Source organism: Notolepis coatsorum (assembly GCF_963971535.1).
Source record: "Notolepis coatsorum genome assembly, chromosome: 9".
NCBI classification, from domain to species: Eukaryota; Metazoa; Chordata; class Actinopteri; order Aulopiformes; family Paralepididae; genus Notolepis; species Notolepis coatsorum.
In genome coordinates, this window is record NC_140173.1 from 151,259,622 (window position 1) to 151,271,697 (window position 12,076).

A 12,076-nucleotide genomic window follows, 5' to 3' on the forward strand; every position below is an offset into this window, starting at 1 on the left:
GCGCGTGTCATCGGCATACAGTGACACATACGGCCTTCTCTCTACCGTGCAGATCCACGTCCGCCCGGCTGCACTCGGCACAACGCTCCTCCGTCCGTCGCAACGTAGAACTTTTCGTCCCCTAAGAAGCGTCCCTTTGAACGGCACCAGGGGGTAGTAGATGATCCGGGCTCGTTTTGGAAGTCAGCGTAGCAGAGTTTAATATTTCTCTCCTGTGACATATCCATAGTTTTCTAGCCCACTGATCACACGGACGTGTCCTCGCCTCACCTCACCTTATCTGCAACTCGAGCCGCGGGTCAGGCGACGTTTTTTTTCTCGCTATCTATCGTCTCGTCTGCGCGTTCAGAACCTCGACCTTGGACAACCTCGACCTTGGACAGCGCCGTCCAAATGCTACTTAAAATTATTTAAAAAGGTTCTTCCTTCTCTTGCTGCATTTAAAATGATGATTTCCAACCACTGTGTGTCGACTTGTAACCGCCTTAGTTAGATTCTTATTGTTTATTCTTATTTATTGTGTCTACATGGATGACATTGCTGATAAACTGCATCTTATTTTGTGAGCTCGCCGTCGCTGTAAATGAGGGTAACATCGGTGTCTCACGAGTTGAAATAAAGGTTCGGAAATTAAATTAAATGAAAGTTCGACAATACGAATGATAAAAACGACACTGGCCTCGTCGACATGATTTACTTTCTGGAGGAGTTCACCCGTTACATCAGCTTCTGCTAAAGTCTTTCTGGAAGAGTTCACCCGTTACGTCAGCTTCTGCTAAAGTCTGTCTGGAGGAGTTCACCCGTTACGTCAGCTTCTGCTAAAGTCTGTCTGGAGGAGTTCACCCGTTACATCGGCTTCTGCTGAAGTCTTTCTGGAGGAGTTCACCCGTTACGTCAGCCGCTGCTAAAGTCTTTCTGGAGGAGTTCACCCGTTACGTCAGCTTCTGCTAAAGTCTTTCTGGAGGAGTTCACCCGTTACGTCAGCTTCTGCTAAAGTCTTTCTGGAGGAGTTCACCCGTTACGTCAGCCGCTGCTAAAGTCTTTCTGGAGGAGTTCACCCGTTACGTCAGCTTCTGCTAAAGTCTTTCTGGAGGAGTTCACCCGTTACGTCAGCTTCTGCTAAAGTCTTTCTGGAGGAGTTCACCCGTTACGTCAGCTTCTGCTAAAGTCTTTCTGGAGGAGTTCACCCGTTACGTTACGTCAGCTTCTGCTAAAGTCTTTCTGGAGGAGTTCACCCGTTACGTCAGCTTCTGCTAAAGTCTTTCTGGAGGAGTTCACCCGTTACATCGGCTTCTGCTAAAGTCTTTCTGGAGGAGTTCACCCGTTACGTTACGTCAGCTTCTGCTAAAGTCTTTCTGGAGGAGTTCACCCGTTACGTCAGCTTCTGCTAAAGTCTGTCTGGAGGAGTTCACCCGTTACGTCGGCTTCTGCTAAAGTCTTTCTGGAGGAGTTCACCCGTTACGTCAGCTTCTGCTAAAGTGGTGCAACCATCTGAAAAAAGTTGGAAAGTGAAATGTAATTAGAGTCCCGCAGAGACAAACTGTGGGATCTGAACCCATTATGTTCCCCGTCTGCAGAACAAGAGAAAGGTGATCCACAAATAGACCGTCGCGATGGCGTCCATAAATCTTTGTCGCTATTGGATGAAGCCTTTAGAGCAGCTCGGTCCTGTCTTCACCAGACGCTACGTAACTCAACAGTAAAAGGGCGCTGGTGTCCGTCTGCCACCTGGGCCCGGTGTCTCTCGTCCCGTTGGTTGCATTTGCTCGCTTTCTTTTCCTCTGTACGCATGTTTTCAAGACCCCTTTTCGTTGTTCGGCAAAACTGATGATCGCGAGAAATTGTATATAACCCAAGGCTGGGCGATTAATCCAGTTTCAGTTTGGATTTAGTCTTCCCGCGATCATGAAAAAACAAAGAAAATCGAGATAAAACGATTATTGTGCCCGCGTTGCTCTCATTTTGTCTTGCGTTGTAAATGCACAACCCTTCCTTCACACAGCGGTGCGGTGCGTTTGAAACGACTTTGGTAACTTGTAGAAGACGACAGAATGGCAGACTTTGGTCGAGAAGAAAGGTCAAACTAATTCAGTCGTCGTCATGTGATGTTCTCAAAACAATGAGTAACCCCGGTTTAATAATCGTTCAATAAAAGGGGCACTGGGAAAAGGACAAGAATACTTGAAGAATACTTAAAAATGTTCACGCTTCATCCATCTGTGCGAGATACAGGCTTATTCAATTCAAGATTGTACATCGGCTACATATGTCCAAGGCTCCAAGCTGTCAAGAATTTAGAGGTTAGTCCAACTTGTGACAGATGCAAACAAGCCCCGGCCGGTCTGCATCACACACGTTGGTCGTGTCCTCTAGCCTGGCATCTTTCTGGTCCTCCATATAGGAGCTCTACTCAGAGCTTGCTGGTCGGGTACTTGAACCGTGTCATTTTCTGGGACTTTTTGGTGTTCTCTCTGGGGATTCGTATCTACTGTACCAAAAGCACAGTTCAACTGTATTGCTTACTCCTCTCTTCTAGCAAGGCGTCTCATTCATCTGAACTGGAAAAAACGATCATCCTCCCTCATTCGGCAGGTGGATTTGTGATGTTATGTATTGTTTAAAAGTGGAAAAGATAAAAATACACATTGCGGGGATCAAGTGGAAAGTTTGATGTGGTGCGGCAGCAGCCCTTTATTTCTCATGTGGAATGGTTGACTACGTCTCTCACCTCCTGAAATAATGACACTGTATTGTAATGATTTTGTATTATGAATGAATACAATAATTATGAAGTGCTCTGTGAACCGTTAGTTTTGTTTGTGCGTATGTCTGTTACGTCTGTAATGTCTACTGTAACGTCTAAAAACTGTAATAAAAACACATCGACTAAAAAAAAATTATCGTGATTTCAATATCAATCTAAATAATCGTGAAGGTGACTTTTGCCCATAATCGAGCAGCCCTATAGTATAACCCATTCAAGCTAAAGAATCTCCCTCATTTTCGGGATTATAACCTGTAAGATATTTTGAGATGATGGGGCCAAAGGGTCAATCCAGATGCCAATCTTTCTTTAGAATAATTTGAGAATCTATTTGAGAACGATTCTTTTCCTGAAAACCACATTTGGGCCCTGATCCAGTCTTCGGAAGAAAAAGACACAAACTCCAGTCTGTATGTTACTGTACCACCACCTACCTCTGTGCACAGAAGGTTGAGGGCGGTGAAGTCCCATCTCTTTGCATGGGCCGTGTTGTATCTCAGTATGGCGTCCTGCACATGGAGAGTTAAGAGTGACTTGATTGATTGATTGATTGAAAACTTCATTAACAGATTGCAGAATGGGTACAATACAGTACGGCTCAATACACACAATTGTTAAGGGGATGCAGACCAGAGAAAGACTTTCGTCTTGTTTACATCAGGGTCCCCCATTTTCAATTCATCATGACATTTATGACATACACGACATACAGATATATATCATGACATTTATGACATACATGACATACAGGTATACAGTACTGTTACATTTGTGACATACAAGATATGCAAATATACAGTACTGTTAAACAGAGATCCTAACAGAAAATATATACATACGATGGGGAGAAATTATATACATACGATGGAGAGGAAACTGTACATTAGGAGGGGGTGGGTGGGAGGGGGGAATTGGACATTTACGGTGGCCAGTTTCGAATTGACTTAGTCATAGTGAAATGATTTCTGAGAACATTTACATGTTACATGTTGGTGTCTGATAGTTATGAGCTAAACATATGCATCCCCATTCTTTATGACCGTCAATGCATCCCCATTCTTTATGGCCCCTACTGCCCTGTGGTTGTTAGGTTTACTTTCACAAGCCATGATTGTAGAGAATTCTGCCACCTTGTGGTTGTTTATGGAAGCAATTTGTTTTCCTTGGGTCTGCCTGATAGAAGGAATGCAGTAAAAAAAATAAAACAGGGGGACTCCCCTCAGAGCTGCTCTCACATGATCTGACCTGGTGTCAGTGTAAGATAAGACAAGATAAGATAAGATATTCCCTTATTGATCCCCTAGGGGGAAATGCGGGCGTCAGAGGAGCATTGGGAGAGGGGGGAAGGGGAGGTACAGGTATGGGCAGGGTAATAGAAAAAACACATACATAATTATAGGCAATACAATTTGATCTGAATATGAAAATATGAGACCAAATAAACAGTGTAAACAATATAATTAACTGAATAATATTCAGAGTTAATTATATTGTTTACACCGTTTATTTTGTCTCATATTTATCTTGATATTATAAAAAATATGATACAAAATAAACAGTATACACAAGGTGCAGGAGAGGGTCTGTACCCTAACTGGCATGATATACGTCACATACGCAGGACCTCTGAACAGGTTCTGCATTATTATTATATATATACGCTGTAGTCTGTGCAGGTTTCAGTGGTTAAGAGTCAGACACACTTAGTGGTCAGACGGTTCCTAACAGGTTCTCGAGTGTGGACCTAACGTTACCATCGTCCAGTGCAGCACGGCTGTCTTAACAAAACACCATACTGTACCAGTCTCATTTGACCTTCTCCATTACTAGAGATCATTACTTCAGCTTCATCTTTAATCTTTCAAAATGTTCAATCGCTATCGCATGCACTTATCTGTGTTTCACTACGCATACGAGTGCATGCTTACCAACTGTTCGCCTGTTTTACTGCAACATGACTATCATCACCGACATCTAAGAAGGGAGATCCCCCCTTGAATGGCCCTTCTAAGGTTTCTCTCCTCCACATTGCCTGTGGTGCATTTTCTTCCTATTGCTAGGTTTTAGTGAGTTTTTCCTTACCTTCACGTGGGGTATGTGATGTCTGGGAGTGCTTGCATTCATTTTGCATTTATTTTAAATGTTTTGGACTTTATGGTGTTTTTGTTTTGTTCTTGACTTATTGTGATGTTTCTTCTTGACTTGTTTAACACTTTGGATGCCAGCCACGCGTTTTGTCGTTAGTTCATGCCGCCAGTTGAGTGCCACCAACGCTATATAGCGTTTGTTTTTGTCGTATTTTTTTTTATTGGCGATTTTTCAATTCATATTTCATCAATCGAGCCTCAGGTTAGTGCTGCAGAGTCTCTCTGAGCTCAATTGGGAAGATACCGCCCCCCTATCGTCTCTCCCTGTGTAACTGCACCCCATTAGTTTAGACTGATGGGGGGGGGGGGGGGCGGGCCAGTTTCCTCATTTTACTTTTCCGTCAAGCCAACTGAAGAGACCCAAGTTGATCGCCGACCCCAGAACAGCATGGCTTATGTATTTCCAGCACCCAACGCTGAATCAATCGATCGATATTTGGAATGGCGATCAGGAATTGGAATAATCTTTTTGGATAACATCTGATCTGAGGCAAGGAATCTATTTTACCAGTCTTGGGATAATCAGAGCTTTTTTCACAGATATATCAACGTGTCCCATATGTGTGTGTGTGTGTGTGTGTGTTAAGGCTGAGCCCGAACCCTGTTTTTAGGGTTCGAACGTTCGCCAGGGTTTATCGAACGAACGTTCGAACGTTCGTTTTTTTTAATTTTTTAATAACAATTTTTTTTTAATAATTTTTTTTTTTCATTTTTTTAATAATACTTTTTTTTTTTATTGTATTATTATAGATCCTACGGAGGGCGGCATTGCATAGTCTATTGGTGAAAAACATGTTGTTTACAGTGGTGGCTGTTCATGTAAACATGTAATTAAACAAAGCACTCAGAAGAAAATAAACAAGCTACTGAATCAAAGTATGATAAACAATAGCCCTTGCAGTCACGTAGATAAACAAATGCATTAGTTTTGTGGCATTAACGTTATATAGTTAGTGTTACACGTTCAATAACAGGTATTCACTCTTGGTCGACGGGGAGGGGAGCCGGGAGGAGAGGCGCACGCCTCGGCTCCTCAACAGACCCGTCCACCGTCTACCTCGGAACGGCCGGGCTCCCAACACGCCTGCCGCCCGTCTGCCCTACCACCGTTCCGAGGTAGACGGTGGACGGGTCTGTCCACCGTGCGCCTGCTGTTGTTTCCAACGCAACCACCTCCCGCCATGAAGCTCGCGCTCCGTGGCCGAAAAAGGATGGTATTCATTAATGATCCTTCTGCAGGTTCACCTACGGAAACCTTGTTACCGATTACTTCCTCGGCGGGGAGCTAACTACGGCATCCTTTATTTTTTTTTCACCGAACGTTCGAACCTATTAATTAAAGTCCGAATGTCAGCGTAACGAACGAACGTTCGGGCTCAGCCTTAGTGTGTGTGTGTGTGTGTGTATATGTGTATGTGTATGTGTATGTGTATGTGTATGTGTATGTGTGTGTGTGTGTGTGTGTGTGTGTGTGTGTGTGTGTGTGTGTGCCGCTGATCAGGAAATGAGAGAATAGATATTTCAGCCCGCTTCTATAGCGTGCATAAGTACACATAATCTAGCGTTTATTTGAAACAGATTCATAAATAGGCCGAAAAATGACAACGTTTTTGTGTATTCTAGAATATTCCAGTAAATGCCGTTTATCACGGAATCTTTATATTTTCCTGAAAAACGAGGGCTTTTCAAAATGCTATAAAACGGAAATGAAGCGATTAAAAAACAATCCGTCTCGACAATGTTGACTGCAAACAAGTCATTGATAAGCGACAGGGCAGATTAGACACATAGCCATAATTTAAGACGGAGATTATGCGTTCACAACGCTATCATTGAAGTGGGTGCTGGCATTTAACGGGGTTTTACCAGGTAATCAAAGTGTTAAATGCACCCACAGCTGGTACAAACAAAACTCTTAAAACTATAAATATTAACAAAAGTAAGCACAGTCTCGTCGGAGCGAACAGATAGGCAGCCGGACGTGGCAGCGCCATCTTATTCTCCTGCAGAGTCATCATCCTGGACCATAATCACACGGTGGCCATTTTGCTCTCATGTCATGCTCAGGTTGGGTTCCTCTCAACCCTGTTCCCACCCGACCCGAGTAGAAAGGAGAAAGGATGGGGCGCCCCCAAGTGGCGCACTGCGGTGCAACACGGCCGACCCGGGTTCGACTCCCGGACCCCGGTGATCTTTGCCGAATGTCTTCCCCCGCTCTGTCTCCCATTCCTCCTCTCTCTCTCTCTCTCTCTACCGGACTGCCCGGTAGCAAACATTGATAAAAAAAATCTACAAAAACACAACTTGTCCAAAACATTTATAGAAAGGAGGAAGGAGAGGGGGCGTGAATTTCCACAGGGGTGGAAAAAAGCAATCCCAACCGGAGCGTGACGCGAGAGCAAAATGTGCGGTGAACGTCCGACCGTGTGGATCTGGTCACAGGCCACCGTCTTCGGTGATCCGCTGGCTGGAGGAAGAGGCCTCACTCACCCGCACGTCCAGGGAGCTCTTGAACTCTCCGTCCAGCGCCGTGTGGATCAGCTCCCAGCGACTCTGGACGCCACCGCCTCCGTCCTGCAGACACAGGGTGGGATGACAAATTAGTGGTGCACGATACATCGGCCGCCGAGGTCATTTTTTATTACACATCGGTATATCGGTCCGATATCAAAATAGGACCGCTTTAAAAAAAAAAATACATTTTAAAACCTTTTTGTTTTGTTTTACTATTTATTTTTATCTAACATGTTTGTCTTAAATTGTTTCAAAATATCAGTCATTTCTGAAAATTTATTAAAAAAATTACAAAAAAGCGTTTTGGAAAATAGCTCTTTATTTGATTATCATATAAAAGTGTTTTCTATACAGCAATATCGACATCAGTAAATATCGGTATCGGCCAGAACAGCAATATTAAATATCGGTTATCGGTATCTTGCCACAATTTTCACATCGGTGCATCACTAAGAACAATGCATCAACTCTCTCTCTCTCTCTCTCTCCCTCTCTCTCCCTCTCTCTCCCTCTCTCTCTCTCTCTCTCCCTCTCTCTCTCCCTCTCTCCCTCCCTCTCTCTCCCTCCCTCTCTCCCTCCCTCTCCCTCTCCCCCCCTCTCTCTCCCCCCTATACAAAAAATATTAAAAAATATCGATACTTGGCGTCTACTGTACCTCACTGTCCAGCAGATCCCCTGTGATCTCTTTAAGATTAAGATTTAAGATTTGTTTATTAAGGACAATGCAAATTAATGAACATAATTTACATGAGTGTATGCATAACATCACAGCATGATAGTGGGAGAGTAAATATGCAGGGAATAGCACAGGGCTCATTTCCACCCGTAGTCCTAACATAGAACAAACACAAAACGGACCTTACAACTAGGGATGCACGATAATTATCGGGCCGATATCAGCAATTATGACGTCATCCCGATAAAATTATTGATAGCTCCGATAAAAAAAAAAAAACGTTTTGACACTTTTAAAAACGTTTTTCTTTTCATGTCAACGTTCACACGCACAATATATGCTTACTTAGGATTTGACTTGATTCAACAACAAAGCAGTCGGAAAGCAAGCCAAAAACGGTCGAAAATGTTGAAGTTTGGATTTCTTTTTTTCACAACTGAGGTAGGTAGATTACATTTTTAGAGACTAAAGTGCCAAAAAAGGTACCGTTGGGTACCGGTATCGATTCACAGGTACCGGTACCGTATCGGTTCAAATGTGAACAGGTACCCATCCCTACTGACAAAGCACAATACCTGTTGGTTTTTAGTTCACTCATTGTTCAGGTAAACACATTGTTAATGACATTGACGGATTGTGAATTTTGTGATTGACTCAAATTATATTTATTTGGGAAAATAAATATAGTCACTTTATTTGAAGAGTCAAAACTGTTCTCTTGGCTTTGTTTTGTTCATAGTAGTAACGCTGATGTCATGATAAATCTTTGATCTCAAGTGACTACCTGGTAAAATAAAGGTAAAATTAAAATTAAAATTAATACATAAAAAAAGAAAAATGTATAATACAATAAATATATATATTTATCGGTATCGGTATCGACCGTGAGGAGCAGAAAGTTATCGATATCGGGGTCAAAAAATCAATATCGTGCACCCCTACTTACAACGTTCATTCATAAAAACTGACATCACCGACATGACCACACTATCATGACATTCAGTCGGTACAACATCACTAACATCCCTGTCTAACAGCCATGTCCTGAGTGGGCCCCTAAAGGTGGACAGGGTGGTACATTCCCTTAAGCCTTAAGGGGACCGGAAGGCTGTTCCATGTTCCACTTCCCTTCATCGATTAGAACATTTTTGCTGAAGGCGGTCTTTCTAAAAATGGACCTCACAATCCCCTCTGGTGTTTGACCTATAGTGGCTAATCCAGTGTTCCTTTTTCCCGTGGATAAACTCCTTGAGAGGGGGGGGGGCTAATCTGCGCAGGCATTTATATACAAAGCGGGAACTTTTATAACGTGTGAGGTTTTCAAAATGTAAAATTTGATGCTTATCCAGGATTTTACAGTGGTGGTATGAGTACCGTTTGCCGTCCTATACCTTCCATGCTCTGTTGTAAAGCTGTTCTATGGGTTTCATGGCTGTGTGGCCCCGGTAAATGACCAGTTTAGGAGGCAATATTCAATGTGGGAGAAGATGATCTGTATCTACTGTACCTCACTGTCCATGGGGAGCAGATGATCTGTATCTACTGTACCTCACTGTCCATGGGGAGCAGATTCTCTGTATCTACTGTACCTCACTGTCCATGGGGAGCAGATGATCTGTATCTACTGTACCTCACTGTCCATGGGGAGCAGATTCTCTATATCTACTGTATCTACTGTATCTACTGTACCTCACTGTCCATGGGGAGCAGATGATCTGTATCGACTGTATCTACTGTACCTCACTGTCCATGGGGAGCAGATTCTCTATATCTACTGTATCTACTGTATCTACTGTACCTCACTGTCCATGGGGAGCAGATGATCTGTATCTACTGTACCTCACTGTCCATGGGGAGCAGATCATCTGTATCTACTGTACCTCACTGTCCATGGGGAGCAGATGATCTGTATCTACTGTATCTACTGTATCTACTGTACCTCACTGTCCATGGGGAGCAGATGATCTGTATCTACTGTATCTACTGTACCTCACTGTCCATGGGGAGCAGATTCTCTATATCTACTGTATCTACTGTATCTACTGTACCTCACTGTCCATGGGGAGCAGATGATCTGTATCGACTGTATCTACTGTACCTCACTGTCCATGGGGAGCAGATTCTCTATATCTACTGTATCTACTGTATCTACTGTACCTCACTGTCCATGGGGAGCAGATCATCTGTATCTACTGTACCTCACTGTCCATGGGGAGCAGATCATCTGTATCTACTGTATCTACTGTACATCACTGTCCATGGGGAGCAGATTCTCTATATCTACTGTATCTACTGTATCTACTGTACCTCACTGTCCATGGGGAGCAGATGATCTGTATCTACTGTATCTACTGTACCTCACTGTCCATGGGGAAGAGGTTCTTGTCGGAGCAGGGCATCTTCACGGACACGTCGTCCCAGGCGTCCTTGAACTTGGTGGGGTACGGCTGGGGGACCTCGCCCTCCCTCAAGAGGTCCGTCTGGAAGGAAGGTGAGAAGGCAAGGAGGGGGGGAGGGAGGGAGGGAGGGAGGGAGGGAGGGAGGGAGGGAGGGAGGGAGGGAGGTAAGAGAATGATTCTGCAGGTTGCCGTCATATCTCTAGATCACTTCTTCTTTTCACCTCATAAGCCATATAAAAGAAATTATATTATAAAAGAAAATAATAGTAGTAAAAGTCGTCTGTGGCAACGGTCGGTGGGGCCTTTAATCACGCTTTACAGCCTGGCGTCGGGGGGGGCGTCGGGGGGGACACTTTAAATCTTTAAGAGCCCTCGGCTCGGGGATGACGTGCCGGCTGCTGCTGCGGGCGGCGACATCGTAACGATCCGTCTCCCGGTCGACACGTAACAAGGGGGGTCTCTATAAATGTACCGTTATTAAGAGACCGGAGACAACTTATACTGAGAATGTCAAGCAACTCATTTGCATAGAGGCTGCTTCGTCTTTCGCTCTGAAAGTCAGCTCGGTAAAAATACACTTCGCCCATTAGCCTATTAGAGAATAATCCTGAATATATACACAATATAAACTGAATATAAACTGAATGAATATATAATACAGGTGCATCTCAATTCATTAGAATAGAGGAAAAGTTCCTTTATTTCAGTAATTCAATTACAAAAGTGAAAATAATATATTCAACCCTTTATTTCTTTCAACGTTGACGATTATTATGGCTTACAGCTAATGAAAACCCAAACATTTTAATATTACATAAGACCAATAGAAAAATATGATATCTATTACAGAAATGTCGGCCTACTGAAGAGTACATGCACTCAATATTATTTTAATTTTTTTTGCACAAATCAATGCGGCATGGCGTGGAGGCAACCAATATATCTCCTCAATATTCAAATTTACAGGCGGCTGCAGAGCTACAAGGAGGGAGGAGCTACAAGGAGGGAGGAGCTACAGGGAGGGAGGAGCTACAGGGAGGGAGGGTTACGGGGAGGGAGGAGCTACAAGGAGGGAGGGTTACAGGGAGGGAGGAGCTACAGGGAGGGAGGGTTACAGGGAGGGAGGAGCTACAGGGAGGGAGGGTTACAGGGAGGGAGGAGCTACAGGGAGGGAGGAGCTACAGGGAGGGAGGAGCTACAGGGAGCTACAGAGAGGAGGAGCTACAGAGAGGAGGAGCTACAGAGAGGAGCTACAGAGAGGAGGAGCTACAGAGAGGAGCTACAGAGAGGAGGAGCTACAGAGAGGAGCTACAGAGAGGAGCTACAGAGAGGGAGGAGCTACAGAGAGGAGCTACAGAGAGGAGCTACAGAGAGGAGGAGCTACAGAGAGGAGCTACAGAGAGGAGGAGCTACAGAGAGGAGGAGGAGCTACAGAGAGGAGGAGGAGCTACAGAGAGGAGGAGGAGCTACAGAGAGGAGGAGGAGCTACAGAGAGGAGGAGCTACAGAGAGGAGCTACAGAGAGGAGGAGCTACAGAGAGGAGCTACAGAGAGGAGGAGCTACAGAGAGGAGGAGC

The 12,076-nt window shown here is 44.2% G+C and overlaps 1 protein-coding gene across 1 annotated transcript in view; it reads right to left on the reverse strand.

Annotated features, from left to right (window-relative positions):
* Positions 1-2,202: 2,202 nt before the first annotated feature.
* The window catches only part of LOC311234822 (uncharacterized protein), a gene marked incomplete at its 3' end in the record, with an annotated part of 45,159 nt that continues 35,285 nt past the window's right edge, over positions 2,203-12,076 (reverse strand). The window contains exons 6-9 of the mRNA XM_084322066.1: positions 10,459-10,581; positions 7,402-7,485; positions 3,199-3,273; positions 2,203-2,217 (exon numbers count right to left, since the gene is read on the reverse strand). Coding sequence (XP_084178192.1) covers positions 2,203-2,217; positions 3,199-3,273; positions 7,402-7,485; positions 10,459-10,581 — 297 coding nt within the window. The remainder of the gene's footprint in view (positions 2,218-3,198; positions 3,274-7,401; positions 7,486-10,458; positions 10,582-12,076) is intronic.